Source organism: Neltuma alba, unplaced genomic scaffold (assembly GCF_004799145.2).
Source record: "Neltuma alba isolate B1F8T4 unplaced genomic scaffold, ASM479914v2 tig00011705_pilon, whole genome shotgun sequence".
NCBI classification, from domain to species: Eukaryota; Viridiplantae; Streptophyta; class Magnoliopsida; order Fabales; family Fabaceae; genus Neltuma; species Neltuma alba.
Window position 1 is genome coordinate 16,240 of NW_021636342.1, and position 20,861 is coordinate 37,100.

Sequence of the window (20,861 nt, forward strand, 5' to 3'; positions counted from 1 at the left end):
ACATTTAGAAATTTCTAATTAGACCCCACAGCCTGATTAGGAATTTGTTAAAAGTATAAACCTGAATTTAAATTTAGATTTTTTTGGTTAAATTTACTTGAGATTCTTCCAATAATATTGTTGAAGATGCCTGCCGTAGTAGGTCAAAGCTAGAACGATCCAAGTTTATATGTCTGTTCCATATACAAGTTGTCAAAACTTGCGGGAATCCATCTGTTCCAAAGAAGTATTAATGACGCAATTGGTGAACAAACAGCCCCACGGGCTACTCTTTCTCAATCTCAAGCTCCTATTTCCCACCGACTTGCCTCTTTCTGCTCCTCTTCCTTTTTACGAGTGCCCAGTCATTAAGAATTATGCAGAGCCTCTGCCATATGAGCAAAATATTTTTCATTGCACTGGGACCACTGACAGCGATCGCAACCCTCTTGGCCTCCCTAGTCTTCGACTATATTATCATGTGGAGGTTGCGAGTCCTCATAAAGTACCAGCACTTTTGGCGTATGGGTTGAATCTAAGAACCGAGCATCTCTTGTGCAGCTAGATAGAACCATCAACCTTGAATGTGTTGGCATTTCAGTATACGAGTGAGTGTGTCAAAAGAAATCTCATATTACTCGATATTAAGAAAACCTTAGTGTTTACTAACATGTGAGCTTGAGCTAATTAATAAGATGGCTAAGAAGATGAGTCTTTATTAGAAATGACTATTGAAGTATTTATGTATCTTAATTAGTCGGTTTTGTTCTTTCGTTAACCAGATTTAATGGAATTAAAATGTTTTAATTCACTTTAATCAATTGTTTTAAAATTGTCCCTTTAATTATCATTAAAACCATCTTTAATCACAATTATGATAGCCCAACGTTCACATATTATCTGCTTATAAAAGGCAAAGTGTGGTGGATGGTCAATGTGCTTTTGAGTTCTATCCCCGAACTCTCCTCCTCTCTCTTCTCTTAAGTTTTAAATTTCTGTTGTTCTGTCACCTTGCTCTGTACAAGAAGGGTTTGTTTAATCATAGAGAGTGCCGCCTTTTATTCTAACATGTGTGATGGAATAACTCTTAGAGATAGTATCTTTAGATACGACTTGAACCATGTTTTTATTATTTTTTTTAGGTATTGCCAACAAAATGAGCATAAAGATGTACAAGGAAGAGGTCTATGGCATCGCAATAGCACCTTTTGTAGCGATGAACTTTCAATTCAGGAAACCAACAAAGCTTTTGGGGCATATGAAGTGGTTTTCACTTATGAAGAAAAAGGCTTCAGTCTAAGCCATAGGTTGATGTATTTAAGGAAGACATTGTTTTCATTAAGAACTGGATCATTGGTTCCTGGCTTGTAATAAAGTCCATCCTCCTTACAAAAAAGAAGTTTGTTTATCACAAACCCCTTTTACCATTTTTTGGATAGTTTTTGCTCATGCAATTTACTATTTTGCGGAAAGGAAAATGGAATGGTTTGAATTCATCCATATGAACTGATAATGAACACAACTAGTGCTAGTCTTACATATAATATATACACATACATATATATATATATGTACTCCTCCGGTCATTAATATAGGACTCAATTCTTGAGTTGGTTTTGGTCCTAAATATAAGACCCATTTATTATATTTATCAATTTTATCTAAATTATCCCTATAGATACTCTCTTAACCATAATCAAGTAAAAGAGGGAGATGAGGTATTAAGAAAGATGATTGTGGTGTTTTAGGAAAAATGTGTCATATTTCTTATAATTAACTAATTTACCTAACTTCTTTAATCTAATCAAATTAGTTAAATGAGTTTTATATTAAGAATCGAAAGAGTATATATATATATCTTTTGACATGCCGCCATCAAAATGCAGCCCCATACTATTTATTACAACATACCTGATAGGATAATAAAATTACGTTTGGATATTTTTCTAATATAGCCCAATGCAGAACAAGAACCAGATCCAAAATAATCCAAGCCACCTAATTGACTTCATGCTTCCAAGCTGGATCATTAGTTCCTGTCTTGCAATAAAGTTCATCCTCCTTACAAAAGAGAAATTTATTAATCAACTTGAGAGTGACGTACAAGATAATGCACACCTGCTCACTTTGTTAGTCAACATGATCCCGTGAGAATAACTTCTCATTTTGCGACGATGCCATTGCAAGAACCCGAAACATCCATTAAAGAATGGAAGAAAAATACTACCTCCAGTCCTAAATATAAGAACTAGTTAACTAACTTCAATAGATTAAGAAAAGAAGTTAAATTAGTTATTTATAATAAATAGGTGTTGTCTTTCCTAAAATATCTTTGTTAATCAAATATATTGACTAGAACTATTATTATTAGAAGTACTATTTTGGAAAAAAAAAATAGATAAATATGACACACAAAGTTGATTGGGGTTTTATATTTAAGACCAAAATAAAAATAAAATGAGATCTTATATTAAAGACCAAGTTAGTATATCACAATATCTTGTCTCCAAACTCCATTCAGTTCGTTGGGATGGCCTCTGTTTAGAGAGAGACAGTGGCAAAGGTGAGAGAGAGAGAGTCAACGACAGAGAATTGGTCTACTACGGAATAGAGGTGGGAGTTTATTTGGATTGACTTATAAATAGTTTTTTAAACGTACTTCACAGGATACGAGATAAATGTGCAGAGAGAGTTTTATCTTGACTTATGTGAATTTGTTTAAAAATCCGTTTTGAACGGAGTTCCAAAATAACCCATAGTCAGGGAGATGATTTGTTAGCCAACGCTTGGGGGTCAAAAGAGGAGAGAGAAGTCGAAGGAGAGAATGGGCTGATGATGTGGTGCATTGTGGGCCTTCAGGTCGATTTAGACGGGTAGAATTTAGAGATTCTGAGGGATGATGAGAAAAAACGACACTGACAAGTGACAATTGATATTTGGATTTTTTTTTAATATAAAATCTCATTTAATTTTTTTATCCTAAATATAATATCTTAATCTACTTTATCTCTCATATTTATTTATTTTTTTAAGATAGTCTTTCTAATAATAGTGATTCTAACCCATAAACTTAATTAGCAAAGATATTTTAGGAAAGACAATACCTATTTATAACAAACAACTAACTTAACTTATTTTCTTAATCTACTTAAATTAGTCAACTAAATCTTATATTTAGGATTTGAGGTAATAATAAGATCAGGTTAAAGTCTACAAAAAATAATCATGAAAAGATTGAGCAGGCGTAATCTGCTGGAGGTAAAACTAAGGTCCCTGTAACTTTCTTTCCAATTGTACTTATAAACCCAGCAAACTGGGTTGATGAGAAAACCCTGTTTCAAGACATAAAATGTGCAAAAATTGCCAAAGTAGAACAATGATTGGTTAGTTTTGACATACCAACAACCCAGTTTTTTTTTTGGGCGATAAAAGTAGTTCATTTTTTAAGTTAAAACTCAAAAATAATTTAAATTTGCCTAAAAAGGTTTTAATTTATTATTATAAGTTAAAATATACATTTGATTCTTATCAATAAAGATTAATCCAGTTAATAAAGAATTGACTCATAATTTGTAAAGTTGTATCTTAAATAATAAATTTTTGTAACTATCATAGTATCTTTATAATTTTAAAAATAAAATGGTTTATTAAGATTTTAATATTCTTTTTATTACTCCTCCGGTCCTTAATATAGGACCCAATTATTGAGTTGGTTTTGGTTCTAAATATAAGACCCATTTCTCATATTTATCAATTTTCTCTAAATTACCCCTATGGATACTCCCTCAACCATAATTAAGTAGAAGGGGAAGATGAGGTATTAAGAAAGATGATTATGGTATTTTAGGAAAAACATGTCACATTTTTTATAATTAACTAACTTATCTAACTTCCTTAATCTAATCAAATTAATTAAATGGATCTTATATCAAGGACCGGAGGAGTATTAATTTTTTTCAGTAAAGGCACCAGCTGGAGGTTGGTGCAGAGGGCGCGTGTTTTTTGGATTTTTCGACAGAGGAGAAAGTGGAGACGAGAGATGGAACTGGAAGGACCGAGAGGGAACGTCGTTTTGGGAGAGGGGGCTGCGAAGGTTGAGCGGGGCTGAGCTCGAAGCCAATGGGAACAAACTCAAGGGGAGGACCACGTCGCACCGAAAGAAAGGGACCGAACACGCGATTGCACGGCGGAGCAGGGCGCCATCGCTGCTTGTGTCTTCCTCTTCCTCGAGTAATTGGCTAGGTAGCGGGTAATTATGACATTATTGGGATATAGAGGTCTGATCGGGCTTTATATTTTAGATTTAGCTGTTGGGACCAAAAAAATTTTAAAAAATAATTTCATAAAGATCAAAAAGCCTCAAAATCAAACCTACCCGTATCCGAGGGGTAGCTGCGGGAGAATTTGATGGATTTGTTTCTATTTCGCTGTAAGGAGGAAGGAGGTCGTGAACCCAATTCCTGTTCGTCCCGATGGGGCATCACTTCGATTTGAGATAGAGCTTGTAGTCGAGGGTAAAGATGTATTTTCAGTTACTGTGAGATGTCCTCGCCTGTTATTAATGCACATCGCATTTATGCTCGCCTTTTTCTTGCGTGTATCTTCAGGACATAGTGGATCTGGTCGCGGTGGGTTCGTATTCCATAGCCTGTGTTTTTTTCACAAATTTCGATCTCTCCCTAAACAACCCAACACGTAACTCCAGATGTACTTGGTACAACGTTTATGTTTCATTCCAGTTCTGCTCCGTTATTGATTTGATGAGCAATTGTTGTCCTCTCTCTCTTTCTCTCTCGTAGTTTGCATGTGGATATTTACGATGGCGTTTATTTCCTTGGGGGATATTGGGTTTGGTTCATTTTTCCTGGAATATTGAATTGTTTTCATTTCATTGTTCCTCTGTCCATTCTGATTCTGGCTTAGGAACCATTGGTCATTTCATGAGTTCCAGTCGTTGAATTCAACTTTATCTGCGCAACTTTTTAATTATTAAATCGCTTCGTGAGGGTTTGGACTTGATATCTCGGTGTAATATTATATATGTACTTTACTCTGTCTAATGGTGGCAGTTCAAGTATCAAGGTTTACTTTTGGGATTTAACTATTGAAATGTGCTTCTAATGGCCTGTTGGTGGAGGTGCAAAATATACTTTTTGTTTTTATAAGATCTATAGAAACAAAATATAAACAAAGCCCCGGTGAACGAGGGAAAGCAAAAAACTTCTTTGCAGGAAGCCAGGAAGTTATCGTAAATTTTAAATCAGTTGTTCTGTGCAGCAGTGTAGTGCTTTTTGAATTGAGTGAAGTCATCCTTTTTCCCCCTTTGGCAGATAAATACATACTACCTGCCATTGTTTTATTGTGAGATACCATTAGATCTTGGATGAATGATTAAGAATAAAATACTGTCATTTGACCTTTGTTATGCGTTTTATTCCTGACCATACGTGCAATAGTCAGTGGTTGCAATAGTCAGTGGTTTCACCCTCCCCATTGACTGGTGTCCTTAGTAGATAACCCTTTAGATTTGATTATGTATAAGGTATATGCCAGCATTTTGGAACTGATTGAAGTGCTTTTAATGAAGATAAAATTGTGAATACCGTTTATACTTCAACTAAAAGTTTCAACCCATAAATTTTTCTTTAAACAGATTGGAGAGCTAAACTATTCATCTCTTTAACATATGTTTATATGGTGTCATTTTGTTGGTGCTCTTGCCAATTTGTAGGAACAATGCTAAAGGTCCCAGCACATCAAGTTGCTGGCCATCTAGCCGAAGAAGGTCATCTCGGTCCCCTAGTAGATGATTGTGGTTGCTTCTATAAGCCTCTTCAAAGTGGCAATCGTGGTTCCCAAGAGGTGGAATTCTATGAATCTCTTTATTCTGATGCCAGGATTCCAGATCACATCCGCAGATATTTTCCTGTCTTTTATGGCACCAAGAAAGTGTATGCATCAGACGGGTCTGGCTTGCATCCTCACCTGGTCTTGCAAAATCTTGTCTCCAGCTATGAAAATCCATCCATCATAGATATTAAGATTGGTTCCAGGACATGGTATCCACAAGCTTCTGAGGACTACATCCGCAAGTCCGTGGAGAAAGATCAAACAAGCTCTAGTCTCTTACTGGGTTTTAGGATATCAGGATTGAAGGCCTTTGTCTCCAAGGATTCTGGATTCTGGAAGCCCAAGAGGAAGCTTTTGCAAACTCTAGCTGCAGAGGATGTCAAATTGGTTTTGAAAAAGTTTGTTTCTTCTAATGCACCTGAAAATCATGATGTGCAACCTGATTGCTTTTTTGCGTCTGAGGTTTATGGTGGTTCTTCTGGAATTTTAGCGCAGCTTTTGGAGCTCAAGGCATGGTTTGAGGTTCAAACAATTTTCCATTTCTATGCTTCTTCAGCCCTTATCGTGTTTGACAAGGAATCTGTGCTAAAAGGAAAGAGTTCAGGTGCTGCCGTTAAACTTGTTGATTTTGCCCATGTTGTGGAAGGAGCGGGTGTTATTGATCATAACTTTTTAGGTGGACTTTGCTCTTTAATAAAGTTCATTGCAGATATTGTAGCCCCTCCAATTGAGAAGTGCCTTTCTAATGGTAATGACACTAAAAGTGAAAAATTTTCAGATGGTTCCCTTGTTGTAGCCCCACCAATTGAGAAGTGCCTCTCTAATGGTAATGACACTGAAAGTGAAAAATGTTCAGATGGTTCCCTTTCCACTGCGAAAAGTGAGCCTTTATCTCTTGACCCCAGGGAGGATTGATGAATGAATCTAAGCTTAATTGGTGTTGTTGATTCCAAATGTATCAACATCCAAACTCAATATTTGGATTGAATAACGCCCTCTCAGGCATCGTCAATGCTTCAAGTTACTTATTCCGTTATTCAACTTCTGATTCTGGATACTAATGGCGTCAATCATGAGTACAAGCTGATTCCATCTGAGATTATGAGACCAAACAAACCCTTTTTTTCGCCTTTTATGGATTATAACAGTGTTATATGCATGTAGTGGTTGAATTTATGTTTCTTTTGGTTAGAGGCTTCTTTCTTTGCTGCTTTTCTCTTCTCCTGGAGTACAAGGTTTGTTAGTCAGCTGATGCTGGTGATTTGTTTTCATTTCTGGGCTCTGACGGTTTGTGTTTGAAATAATCCGGGCTGTAATAATCCATGAGTCAGTCACCTTTTTTGCAGTAGCTCCTGATCTCATTAATCTCCTGTTAACAGTTCCTTTTCATTTTCATCCTGGACGAGGCCTTTGCATGTACCTTCACTAACTGAGATGATATATTCTTTGTTCATTCATTTGATGGGCAGTACGTTCGTTTCCCTACAGCAGCCAGCGAAAACTTCCATGAACATGATTTTCCCCTGTTCGTGGAAAGTAATGGAAGAAAAAGAAAGGAAGGATTAAAGAGGCATTGCTATTCATTTGATCTAATCATCATAATAATAAAATATGAAGGAGTAGAAACAAAACTAATAGAACAAGGGAAGCAACATGTTGCAGGGAACTAGCTGCAAGTGGTGTGATATCAGACATTGAAGGCCTGGTTCCCAACGATATCTTTCCAATGTAAACAAACTATTCAATTGATTTGAACCATACATGTCAAGAGATTGGTTATGAAGGTTTTTGTAATTTGTAGTTTGTTTGTATAGAGTTTAGGTGAAAGATCGCAGTCCAAAGAGACAAGGCCCCAATGTGTTGACTTAGAATTAGAATATGTATTGTCTCAACGTCTTCCTCAGTTCTATGAATTTGCCTTCATTCACAAATTATAAATTCAAACACTGACCATGAGATGTCATTACATTAAGATCTTATCCTTTTCATCTTTCACCTCTCTGCTTTAAAATGTCCTCATGTTCAGCCCTCGATATTTTGAATTAATGAACACTATTTTAAAAATAAAAAAAACAATAGTTGAAAAATAAAATATTTTTCGTGTAAATTAAGTAATAAGGAACTTAATACGATTCAGATCATACATTTAAGTCGCGTGAATAGGGGGCGAAACGTTATGCTAACATTTAAGAGAGTTTCCGTACATGTAAAAACCAACTTGACTTAAATTCAAATTAATTAATATTATCAAATATTAGATATTTTGTCACTGAATGTTTTAATAATAATAAAAATGAGTTATTATTAATACTTTTATCCTAGAAGTTCTTGGGCAGGGATGATGGTTGACATCCGAATGCCGTTACAATACAAAAAAAAAAAAAAAAATCTTGAGAGTTCATGAGTCTAATTCCGGTTGTAATCTCGGGGTGTTCATATCTATTTTCCTCATTAAAAAAATTAATTTTGTGGATAAAATATGGTTCTGAATAAGCATATATAATAATAAAAATATTGTTCATGTTAAATAAGGATATTTATAATAAATATTGAATATATCTCGCAAATTGTAATGTAACAAAAAAAAGAATTATGCTAATTGGTATCTATCCATAAGGAACGTAAGAAGAATGAAGTCCGTGACCTTTGTCTTTCTTCAAGAAATGTTTTTGTTACGTCAAAGTCGTTTTCCTGCTTAAGAACTGGACCAATGATTATTGGCTTTAAACTACTCAGAAAAATTATTAATCCTATAGTACGTGTTAATCTCAGTTCTTGCCTTAATCAAATCTAATTTACCTCCAATTATGCCTTTCATGATTTACACAAATTTCAATAACATTAGCAATAAGTTGATCTTCAGTAATTTAAATTTAGGAAATTAAAAAAAAAATCAGTAGTTCCTATGCACTTTAAACTTACTGCAAATAAATTAGTACAGGACAGTACCTTTTTTTTCATTTTTCCTAATTAAGGGGTACTTACAACAGACATTTTATAGATACAGGGATTGTATTTTTATTTTTCCTAATATTACATGGAGTTAAATCAGATAAAATCATTAAGAATTTGAACGTTGTTAAATATATTCCTTCGGTCCTTAATATAAGATTCAATTATTAAGTTAATTTTGGTCCTAAATATAAGGATTATTTCTCATATTTATCAATTTTTTTTAATTACCCTTATAATACTTCCTCAACCATAATCAAGCAAGTGAGTGACGAAATATGTTAAGAAAGATGATTATGGTGTTTTAGGAAAAACATGTCATATTTTTTGTAATTAACTAACTTACCTAACTTCCTTAATCTAATCAAATTAGTTAAACAAATCTTATATTAAGCACTGGAGGAGTATTTAGGAATCATGGCGAATTTTGGAGAAAAACACTAGATGGTGGGTATCAAGTGGAGGATGAAATTAAAAGAGGGCCACACAAGAGTCTTCGGAAAACGGACAGGAACAAAGCAGCCGATGGATAAACGAATAAACATGAACAAACAAACTACAGTTTGCATTCACATCAGCTCGGAGCTTTCCCAACGTTCTTTATTTGGTCACTTTCCATTGAACTCAAAAGTCAGCCCAAGTGCGTATATCGCCTATTTTTTTAACTTATTTTTTATTTTATTGAATAAGTCATTTCTAGTACATTTTATTAAAATCAAGAAAATCATAAACCATGTTAACTTTATCTTAAAATTTTCAAGTTTATTCTTATTCAATATATTACATTCTGTCCTTAATATAAAAGCTAATTTGATCTAAATATAATATTTTAATCCACTTTGCATTTATTTATTTTTTTTAAGATAGCCCTTATAATAATTACACATATTAAGTATTTTATCAAATGACACTTAATTAGTAAAAAAAATTAGGAAAAATATTATTTATTTATTACAAATAGCTAATTTAAGTAATTTTTTAATCTACTCAAATTAGTTAACCAATTTTTATATTAGAGACCCATTGAGTATATACTTTTCAAGAAAAGAATAATATACACGATAATAAATTAAAAGTAAAATAATACTTTTGTATTAAAAATTTAATCGAGTGAGAAAATATCCCCTCTCTATTTTACAACTAAGATTAGAAGAGTATTGTGCACTAACTCATAGAAGTATTAGGGAGAGTGGCAAGAGTTGTCGATATTTGAGCAAAGCGGTTGATATTTGTTCGCTAGCCTTTATGCATGGAACAAAATTAGAAGAAATCTAATATTTAGATTTCATATTAGTCTCTCCTTTTTTTTTCAAAAAGAAAAAGAATCTAATTATGTGAGCGGAAAATGATACATGAGAAAGCACCTTCCATATAAAAATTAAATATTTTTTTTTTAAATTCTCTTAGCACTACATATATATATATGTATATCCTCGTAAATATGGTAAAAAGGGATTGATTTAATACATCGCGTGAAAGGGCAAAAAAAAAGTTATATAGTACTGTCTCCTGTTCTAAATATAAGAGTTAGCTGACTTATTTGAAGAGATTAAGAAAATAAGTTTAGTTAGTTAGTTGTAATAACTAGATATTGTTTTTTCTAAAATATCATTACTGATTAAATATATTGGATAGAATTACTATTATTAGAAGAACTATTTTGAGAAAAATATATAAATATAAGAAATAAAATATATCAAGATCTTATATCTATGATCCAAATAAAAATCAAATAAAATATTATATCATACAAAATGAGTTGAATGCGGGGGATACATTCACAACCACGTGTCAGGTCAACGTTGGCAATGTGGCCCCAGCGTAACTGGAGCAGGCCAACGCAGACGACGCTTCTCTTCATGTGCTCCACGTGTACACTTACTCCTATTTTCCACTTATTATATTATTACTTTTGATTATTAAAAAATTATTTGTTTTTATATATAAATATTTTTTTAAATACTTATACGCAAAAACATAAAAATAAATAGATGAGGCCTTTGATGTGTAATGTTAATACGCTATGTTTGTAAATAGAATATGTCATTTGTCATGAAATATTTAAAAATAAAATAATTTATTTTTGTTGTCTCGATTTTATTTTCTCTAACTTTTATATTACTTTCTAAGTTAATTTTTATGGCATATTTTTTCTTAGTGCTTTTAGCTTAAATATGGTTTAAGTAATTATGACAGAGAGATGACTGAAATTGGGCTAAAATTTGTTACATTGAATTAAAGATTTCTTCTGTTGGAAAGATATGCCAATTTTAAAAAAGCATTAATTAATTTTGATTAATTTTCTTAATTTATATGAATTAACAAAATTTGATTTGTAAATGGAGATAGAGGAGGTAACTTAATTATAACTAATTCAGTTATTAGTCAAAATGGGAAGTGATTCCTTGTCATCACTCATTTTTATGTTCAATAATTGAAATGTTTATTGAAAGCTATGTGGGTTGTGTACTAAAATTTCATAGGTGAATTTGTTACCACTTATCCAATCAATTCTCTTCCCAAAGGCTTGTGGCATCCTCAAAAGACAATGATAGAATTAAAGTTAATGAAAATGAAACATTAATTAAATACTCTAGAGATGCTGATTTGGAGTAATATCCAAGGATTATCTATGATGGTTGATTAACGAATTTGTCTTTGTATCTCTTGCATGCAAGTCTTTCTCATTTTCAATATAGGGGGTCTAGTAATTAAAAGTCGAAATTTTTTTTAATAAAGCCCTTTATTAAGATTTTTTAACTTAACAAGTTTGATTTATGTACTAAACCTATTTAATGAGATAAGATTTATTGTTGTTGTCTTCTCCTTGTTGCCTAATAGGCAATAGCCACAAATCAAGACAAATGGTAAAAATAAAGTAAAATTAGCTATCTAGCCAACAATTTTGTGTGTAAATGCCCCCAAACCTTGGTTTCTCAATAAAAGTGTGTAGTTACCATCTTTAAGATAGTACCAAAAGCATAAAACTTGGTTCAATTCTTTATTTTTTTTATAATACTATATAATATATCGTAGCATAATATTACCTCTTGTTATAATTATAAGACTTTATTTATAATCATGACAATCAAAACCAACCTATACAAATTATTATTACTATCCCGATCCTAATTATAATCAAAATCGGGAAATGAGATCTTATAATCAGGATCGGGATAGTAATAATTTGTATAGGTTAGTTTTGATGTGTGATGGTTCAAATACAAATTTTATTGAGAAAATTGGGGGAAGAACTCTATCAAAAACTTTCTTGATAAGGAATGTCTAAATATCTAAATTCGAGTAGTGGTATTATATGTGTATGAAATTTACAGAGTATTAATACTTTTATGTATAAAAATTTATTAAATTTTTTTGACTGATAAGATTTTCAATTTTGCCCAAAATCTTTCTCTTTCAATATCTCTCTCTGCTGCAAATTATTTTACATATGATAACTATTGAATAATCCCAATTGTAATAAGGTCTTAATTAAATGAAGTTTTTTAATGCAATATTTATCATCCGTAAAATTTAAACCTGAAATCTTACTCAAGAGTGTTACCTTCTTTACCATTCAACTCTAAGATTCATATCATTTCTCATATTTTATCAACTACGCATTCGCAAAGAGTGGGAGTGCGTATTAAATAAAATTCTAACTTTTTTCCTCAATTCTTTTTTTTTTTAACAGCCTTATCCGTTTCCTTTTTTTTTAATTTCTTTTTCTAATCTCATAAGCAATTCACCAGCTTGTATGTCCAAAAAGCATATGCATGATATTATTTCAATTTGTTAACTGCAATTCGATAATTTAGAGTAGCAAAAAGTCATAATGACTTTGGATTTTGTAGATTCTCTGTAATAATGTCATGATATTATAATGTATTAAAAAGCGATTGAACATGAAAACACAGGCCCAACCGATCAAAAACAACGTATTAAAAAACAAATAAAATGGAACTCTTCCGGAAAACACCATCAACTTTTTAAATTTGGATTGATAATTTCACGTACTCAATTATTTTAAAGAGAATTACAATAAGATAAAAAATATTAGTAAATCCTAATGATAAGTAAACAGTTACCGTTATTATCCCGAAACTTGTTATCGCAGATTGTCATTAAAAATTTTTAGTAACTATATTTTTTACTCTGAACTTCATTGTAATTTTTTTATTAATAGGTCATGATACATAATGAAACGAATACCTCCTTGATTTTTCACATTTAGATAACCCCTAAATTATGTGCATATATGGCCTTCTAACTTTATGTCATATGTAATCACATTCCTTGTTATATTATGTTATTTTATTTAAACAATAGTGAAACCAATTAAGTTTTTCATATCACTCATTAATAAGGTTTTCACATTAATATCAAGATTTAAATAAATGGATTATAAGCTAACTTTTTACTAACTTGATCATTTTTTTGGCTAATTAGATCTTTCTACATATATGTAAAAGTTTAAAAGTTATTATAAATTTTTAAGTCAGATAAATTATTTACATATAACGCAAAATTTAAAAAATTATGTAATCATATTTTTTAGTCACCAATAATTATATTAATGTTGTAGTAAGTTAAGGATGGCTAAGGACAGTTGTAAAGATGTAATTTTGTCTTAACCCCATTCTGCGGAAATGGTTTGGACTTCGGAGAATCGGAGGCGAGTAGGCGACAACGTTGGCGCGTGCGTGTACGATGCGTGGAGTCGCGTGAGGAAGAACAAACCCGGAAACGCGCAGCAGGTATGTAATTCCAGGCTGAGTAGGCAGGTGGCCATAAAGAGACGAGTGGGTATTTCTCTCTCCTTCTCGCCCGACTTCTTTTATTTTCTCACTTCTCATCGGTCTCTCTCCTTCTCTCTCTCCGTCCTTGTCTGATGTCTACTTACTCTCAAATGGAGAATTTTTCTGCTGATTTTTGACTGCATATTAACCCATTCGCGCACGGTAAGTATACTCAGTACCATCTGCTACTCCAATTTTTTGTTCAATTTCATTGGGAGGTTGAGTGCTTGAGATCTTGCTGTTCTAATTTTTATCTTGATACTGGGTTCTCTACTTTTCCGACGCATCCGCCTGCCAATTTCTCATCTGGGAAAGTTTGTGAAGAATTTTCTCGACAAGCTTTAACTTTTTGGTTTTGATGCGCCTTTGTTTAGGTGTATTTCGTAAGCTTGATTCGGGAAATGAGCAGAGGTCAGCAGCCGGAGCCTCTAGATTTCTTTATCTGGACTGTTGAGGTCACCAATTTCTTCCCCTCTTTCTCGATTCCCTTGTTTAGACGGTGTTGGTTTTTGTTAAAATCTTTTTTTGAATAATTTCTGACTATACACCGCTTTAATTGTTTGATTTCGACGGAAACTGTATACTTAGATCTTGTCTGCTGTTCTTAGCTATACTGGATTCTTTGGGCAGAATAATTACTCGTGCTTTATGATAGTCCGGGTTGTGATGCTAATTCACTTGGGTGATTAATTATATGAACGATACAACTGGTTCTTCATGATTTAGCGCTTCTCTTCTTTTCTATCTTGTGCTGCAATTCGATTCCGATGGCGTGTTAACAGTATCTTGTTCTTATTTGTTTTGTATTTTTTTTCCCCTCATCGTGTCTTATTGTTTTGCATTTTGAAGTCAGACTATTTTGAGTCGAAGATTTCAGTTCTTATAAATCATGAACAAAGTTTAAATTAACTAATCAAAGAAGTGACGGAGGTAGTTATTGTCAATTGGGAAGTTAAATCCAGCTATTGCCATGCAAGTGGGTAACTTGGTTAGGTAAAGTCAAGTTTCATCTCATTATGTGGGATCTGACAATTATGCTTGCGTGGACACTCGCTTGGAACTCTCATAATCAAACAAAACTCACATTGGTGGTCCCAAATCTTCTAGATTTGATTCAAGTTCCCCAGACCTGCAAAGGTGACTTTGTTCAGTATTTCAATTGAAACCAGTAATTGTTTAAGTTTTGCAAATATATTATCTGACAGAAAGGGCTTGAATTTCGGATTCAATATACTTTGACATTCAACAAAAGAACATCCATGGCTTTGAATGAAGATCCATCTGTTGGACTCATAAGACTTGCATCGCATGGATGGTTATAATGTTGGGTAGGACCAACGGTTCTTATATTGGTGTCATTTTATACCTGCTGTTCTGTTATTTTGCTGATGAAAATTTGAATTTTTGTTAGATTTGTATTTTATAAACAATGTATATGCCTTGCTCTAACAATTATCTTGTAAGTTTAGAACTAAGAACTGTTGAGCACTACTTCATTCTAGAATGGTTTATCCAAAGAATTGGTCTCAGACACATCCCAATGGTGTGATAAAACTTTTGTTTTTGTTGTACTTGATTTTTGAAGTTTCTGCGAACTGTGAAGACTTATGACTATTTTTTATTCAGAAGTTTCTTAGGGGACCTTTTCTTTTCCGTCCTTTCAGAGATACCAGACCAAATCCTATATAAGCTTAAAACCAAGGGAACTTGCTCGGACAATGACTCTTTTTGCATAATGACAAATGGATTTTCATCGAATTGGTAGTAGTTTCTTAACTATTTTGAACTGATTAATTACGGAAAACCAAATGGATTTCCATCTAATCTGATTGCTGTTTCTCATGATAAAAGCTTGCTTAAATAAATAGCAGTAGACTGAATTCATGAGCTATCACCCTTCTATTGCAGAGTTGGACCTGTCTCTAAAGCTAGCTAGGCAATGATAAGACTGGGCGGAGTTCTGCTAATTCTTTGAATTCTTCATAAATATTAATAAGTACTTACCTGGTTATGTGCATTAGGTCTAAGACTATCTTGAGCATTTGTTTCATTAAGTTCAATTGTTGCTTCCTTTTGTCTAATTCATCTGTGATTAATTGTGTCATGAATAGCACAGATTTGGTAAAACTTATGTTAAGAGGATCTAATCTTGGCGAATAGGACTTTCCTTCTTCATTGGCGGTGTTGGTAATAATGACCTATAATGCACCTTTTTCGGCTGCAGTGTATATGAGATTTAACACCCGCACGCATATGCACACACATTCAATGTAGATAAGGATAAGGATATAAGAAATATGAAAAATAACAGTTTCCTTGTGCACCTTATTTCTGTTTTCCAGGATGTTGGCTTATGGTTGGAAAAGATAAATCTTGGTAGTTACCGTCAAATCTTTAAAGAAAATGGTGTTAATGGAGAATACCTGGAAGGAATGTCAATGTTCACTACAGAGCAGATTCTTCGCTTCATAAGACGGTGCCACATGAAGTGGGGAGACTTCATTACATTGTGCAAGGAATTGAGGCAGATCAAAGGTTTCTCTTTCCCCCTCTAGCTTCCCCTCATCCCTTTCACCTTCCTCACACACATTAGTGTATAATTATGCTCATTTTATCTCTTGATTATAGGTGTGTAGACAGGGGCAGTGAATAAGATTTTGTAACTACAGTATTTGTACTATTTTGTTCGTTGTCATTTAACGATCCAAGGAAATTTAAGTTAGGTGTAAGTATTAGACATAGTCCTCTAGTCCTATTTATAAGGCACTTCCAGCATGTTTCACAAAGACTAAGAAAAATCTTAAATTTCATTAACTCTCATTTAAAATTTAATGACTTTCCAATTTTATTCTTATTTAATATACATTATACCTCATATAAACAAAGTCAATATAATAATAAATGAGGGTTAAAATTGTACATCCATACAAAAAATTTCTCTCAGTACCCTATAAATAGAACCAAAAAATACCTTCTCTCTTTGCTCTATAAATAGAACCAGAGGAGTAGATATTTTAGCATTGGTTTGAGCTTGTGAAAGCTATCCAGAAGTTAGTATTCAGCCACATCTTACAGTTGTCACTTCACTTGTTTAGTAACCACTAGTAGAGTTTCAGTGCATGGCTATGTCGCCTGGTTTGGGAAAGGAGGTTATAAATCCACACTTTCTTTGAAATACCCTTTGCCATAGATGCAAAAGTAGTTCCTAGGCTTCAGCATTGTTGACAGAAAATGTCTGATTATCGTTAACTTATTGTATCATGGATGGATCGAACATGCCTGGTTAATTTATCTAAGGAGATATGGAATGTCATTCTTTTATATTGTAAATTTTTCTCGCAAGGAGGACTGTTGGCACAATAGTAGTGATGAGAATTCTTTAGCGCTGAATTAAAGTTTTCTTTGCCTTGAAAAATATGTCAAGCATCTCTAACTTATCCGGGAAAAACTCTTCATGTCTTCAGTGGCTTGTCTTAAAGGGGAGCAAAAGGTTCGCCGGCCATGGTGGGCACCATCTTGCCTTTCTGTAGTGTTTGTAAAGGCTGCAAAACGCAACAGACAATCACGAGTCGTTTCCTTGAAGCTGGAACCATAGTAGAACCTCTGCTTATATGTACGTATAGCAAATATCTTTTTTTCTTTAGAAAACATAAATTAGGAAAGGACTTGGTTGAAGCTTTTGTTTTGTCTCTTCTTTTGTTTCCGTTTTGGTGTCTAAATTCACAAGAGGGTCGTTCCTTCTCCTCTGGAGAACGATCTTATATACAGGGTCTCTGTGGTCTAATCTTTTTCCTGTTGTTGTAATTAATATTCCCTGCAATGTGAACGAAAATATGATATATATGTGGGTTCTGATTAGTTTGAAGTGCTGCTTTATGTCGAACTTTATGTTTGTATGCGCAAAACTTTATATTGTGCATGATCTTGTGCCTATGCTCTCCGTCCTTCCTTTTTGGCAAGTGGAGTCAAAGTAATTATATGAGCACCAGCACAGCCGACAATTTATCATGAAAAGGCACAAGCTGGGCAGGCAGGCCTTTGAATGAGGCATATATTTAAGGATCTTCAAACATGGCTGTTCCTTTTATTCTTATTCTTTGCCAAAAAGGGTTGTTCAGTTGAGCACTACTTTTATATTTTATTCTTTTAGTTTAGCTGCACTCTTGATTCTTGTGATTTTTTATTCAATAAAGCTATTAGTCCCTCTCATAGCAGCTTATGTGACGCCAGTTTTCTAATTTCTGTGGGATAGGGTTGTTTATTGGGATGGTGATGAAAAAAAAAAAACGAAATACTTGTACTGAAAAGGAAATTTTATTTGTAATCAATACTTTATAATTTTACCAAGGGAGGTTGGATTTAGCAGAAGAGGCTAGTTCTTCACAACATGGTGAACCAAGGTTCAAATCCTTGTAGGAAAAGGTACTCACATTTAGTGTCCGATAGTGCCTTGAATAGGATTGTCTCGAGTAGGAGGATACTTATACTTTAACAAAAAAAAAAATACTTTATAATTTTCTGGGGTTACAAATGATACATAAGATCTTGAAAGCAATGATTATGTATATTGGGAGTGATTTAGTACCGGTTAAGAGAGATTCTAAAGTGTTTTATCTGTATTATCTCTTGCTAAAGAGATCTCCCTTTTCAATGGAAAAATCAAAATTAAATGGAAATTTCATTTGACACAATTTCACACACAAGATTGAGTGGTTGAAAAGTGATTAGAAAAGATGACATACCAGGAAAAAAACGAAGCATGTTCATGGACGTGAAGTTTGCATGTGACTGATGAGACCCCATCTCCAATTAGCTTTACGGAAAGTTGTTGTTACGTTCCAAAGGCTACTCTACAAGGCACAAGTTAGAGCTACAACATCCGTTTCTGTCTCCGCATTTCAGTCCTCCTGTAATAATTTTAGACACATCTTCCCCACAACCTTTCATTTCACCTTTTTTTTTTTTTTTCTATTTGGCATTTTGTCAAACAGCTTGCGATTCCTTTTCTGCTGTTTAAATTTTGAATGGCGAGGACTGATAATAATTTAGGACTCATCAACTATAATTTTGGACAATTAAACTTTTAAAAACTAATTTAATAAAAGTTAGGTTCTATAATTAAATATGTGACTAGGAGTAGAGTAGTCTTTAAATTATGCAAGTCACTCTGAAGTGTTTTGATAAATGCTTTACAAATAAATGTAGTATTTTAATTTGGATATGAGAAAAATGATTTAAAAATCCCTACATTTACTATGTTTTTACAAGAGATAAGCCCATCCACCGCATGTCTTATCCTTTGTTTTTTGCCAAAGGAAAAAAAAAAATCCAAAACAGAAGAATTTGAAGGTTTTTCTCTATGCAGTATTCAGTGAGGAGTGTCTGGATTAGGCGTACTCAGTAGTAGGATTTGCAGCATATTTAAAAATATTATCTTCATTACTTAATATAAAAGCTAGATAATTCATATGTATGTTAAGAAAATTAGCTAGAATTGTTATTTGTAATAAATAAATGTTGTCTTTATTAAAATATTCTTATAAATCATGTGTATTAAAATTATCTTTTTATGAAAACTTTTTAATATGTGTAATCACCATTGAGATATTACTTGTGAATAAAATGGATAAATATTGTAGATAAAGTGAATTGATGTTTTATATTTAGGTTAAACTTTGTTAATGAAAAAGGGGGAAATGACATATAAGATACAAGAAGACTACGGCCTTTGGTTGGAATAATTTTGTTGAGTTAATTTTTTAACTACCCATCTTTCATATTTGCAGTATATCTCTTTTACATTTTAGCACTCAATTTTTTAAATTTTTTTATTAGTCAACTGAAATATTTTTAATAATTATTTTTCATATTTTTATTAATGAAAAATAAGTATTGAAAACACGGAAAATAAATACTAAAAATATCTAAAATGATTGTTAAAACATTGACAGATTAATTATTGAAAATGTTAAAAATGATTATTAATGTGGAAGATGAGTAAAGATATGAAAGATGAGAGTTGGAAAAAATTAAATTTTTTTTAATTCCATCAAAAAAATTTATGGTTTTTTTATGACATTTTAAAATTCTTAATATTGTTAGAGTATGCTTAAATGCTTTTTCTTTTATTGAAAAAAGGGATGCCATTTTCAGACTGACTATTTGTTGATCGTGTTGGGATTCTCTTATTTTGGGGGAAACAACCATGCTCCTTCAGCCAGCCTATTCAGAATTTATTTTGACAGTTAATATTTTATTTTTTTTATTCCACAGTTTCCAAAATAAAAATAAATTTAAAAAATAAAATATTATGAAAATTATTCAAATTTGGTAGAAAGATGTATTTATGTGTAAGAAATAAGATCATCTCCAAATGTGATGAGTAAAAGATAATGGCACTTATAATAATGCAAAGAAGACAAATAATGGGAAAGTGGAGAATAATAATCAATACAATTGGACTTGTGGCATGCATTTGCACAGAACTTTTAAAATGAACTTCATTATTCATAATTTATAAATATTATATACACTATATGGTGCGATCTACAACTTTTATAAATATATCAATGTTGACTATTTGTGCGGCTTAAATTACACAGACCAAATCATTCTCTGGGGACATAGTACGAGGAAAATATTGAAAATAACTCTGCAAAAAAAGTGCATTACTTACTAGAAGAATGGACTTCCAAAGTTATCATGGAGGAAGGGAATTAATGCCCCAGAAGGGAATTAATGCCCCAGAGTCCCAAAAGCACTGTTTTCTTTCTTTCTTTCTTTAAAAAAATTCAATTTTGCTGAACTGATTTACCGGACAATAGGCTAATCAGATCACAGCTTGAAATTCTTGTTGGGAAAGAAAAACTTGAATTCAGGGATTTTTATGTATCCTCACATCACAAAATTCCATCCCATGTGAAGCTCAAGTTGCTCACATTCAATCAACATGTGTCTTATCATCATATATACTCCTCATCCTATTTATAAAACAAAAAGAGAATATTTTTTTTTTCTATTTATAAGTTATTTTATTAAATTTTTAACATGAGTCTACTATTTTGTCCTTATTTTATTATAGTATAGATAATAATTTTTTTGAAAATCGTATATATTAAATATGGGTAAAGCTATAAAGTTATTATATTTTAATAGAGAGTTAATACGGTTTAAGATTTTTTTTAGTCCACATAAAATATGCTAAAATTACCTTATAAATGGGATAAGTATTAATCTCAGTTTCTTCTAATGACTATATTCTCCACACTAATTAGATTAGTG

The 20,861-nt window shown here is 32.5% G+C and overlaps 2 protein-coding genes across 9 annotated transcripts; both read left to right on the plus strand.

Moving 5' to 3' along the window:
* The first annotated feature begins 3,972 nt into the window (after window positions 1-3,972).
* LOC114717056 (inositol polyphosphate multikinase beta) lies at window positions 3,973-7,286 on the plus strand. 8 transcript variants are annotated; one of them, XM_028902128.1, is made up of 4 exons: window positions 3,973-4,228; window positions 4,414-4,493; window positions 4,587-4,693; window positions 5,711-7,286. In XM_028902128.1, the coding sequence occupies exon 4, from the start codon at window positions 5,716-5,718 to the stop codon at window positions 6,742-6,744; it is 1,029 nt and encodes a 342-aa protein (XP_028757961.1). In that variant the 5' UTR covers window positions 3,973-4,228; window positions 4,414-4,493; window positions 4,587-4,693; window positions 5,711-5,715; the 3' UTR covers window positions 6,745-7,286. The 8 variants fall into 8 exon arrangements, with proteins under 8 accessions (XP_028757961.1, XP_028757963.1, XP_028757960.1 ...); XM_028902130.1 differs by having other exon boundaries at window positions 3,973-4,221; XM_028902127.1 differs by having other exon boundaries at window positions 3,973-4,493.
* A 6,318-nt stretch (window positions 7,287-13,604) lies between these two features.
* LOC114717013 (uncharacterized) lies at window positions 13,605-17,459 on the plus strand. The gene is made up of 4 exons (XM_028902094.1): window positions 13,605-13,742; window positions 13,955-14,035; window positions 15,923-16,115; window positions 17,045-17,459. Exons 2-4 carry the CDS (start codon window positions 13,982-13,984, stop codon window positions 17,173-17,175), a joined length of 378 nt encoding a protein of 125 aa, XP_028757927.1. The 5' UTR covers window positions 13,605-13,742; window positions 13,955-13,981; the 3' UTR covers window positions 17,176-17,459.
* The last annotated feature ends 3,402 nt before the right edge of the window (window positions 17,460-20,861 follow it).

Coding starts and splice junctions, on each gene's coding strand:
- LOC114717013 (XM_028902094.1), top strand. CDS start 13,982: ATGAGCAGAGGTCAGCAGCCGGAGCCTCTAGATTTCTTTATCTGGACT. Junction 14,036..15,922: donor TCTTTATCTGGACTGTTGAG/GTCACCAATTTC, acceptor TCTGTTTTCCAG/GATGTTGGCTTATGGTTGGA. Junction 16,116..17,044: donor GGAATTGAGGCAGATCAAAG/GTTTCTCTTTCC, acceptor TCATGTCTTCAG/TGGCTTGTCTTAAAGGGGAG.
- LOC114717056 (XM_028902127.1), top strand. CDS start 5,716: ATGCTAAAGGTCCCAGCACATCAAGTTGCTGGCCATCTAGCCGAAGAA.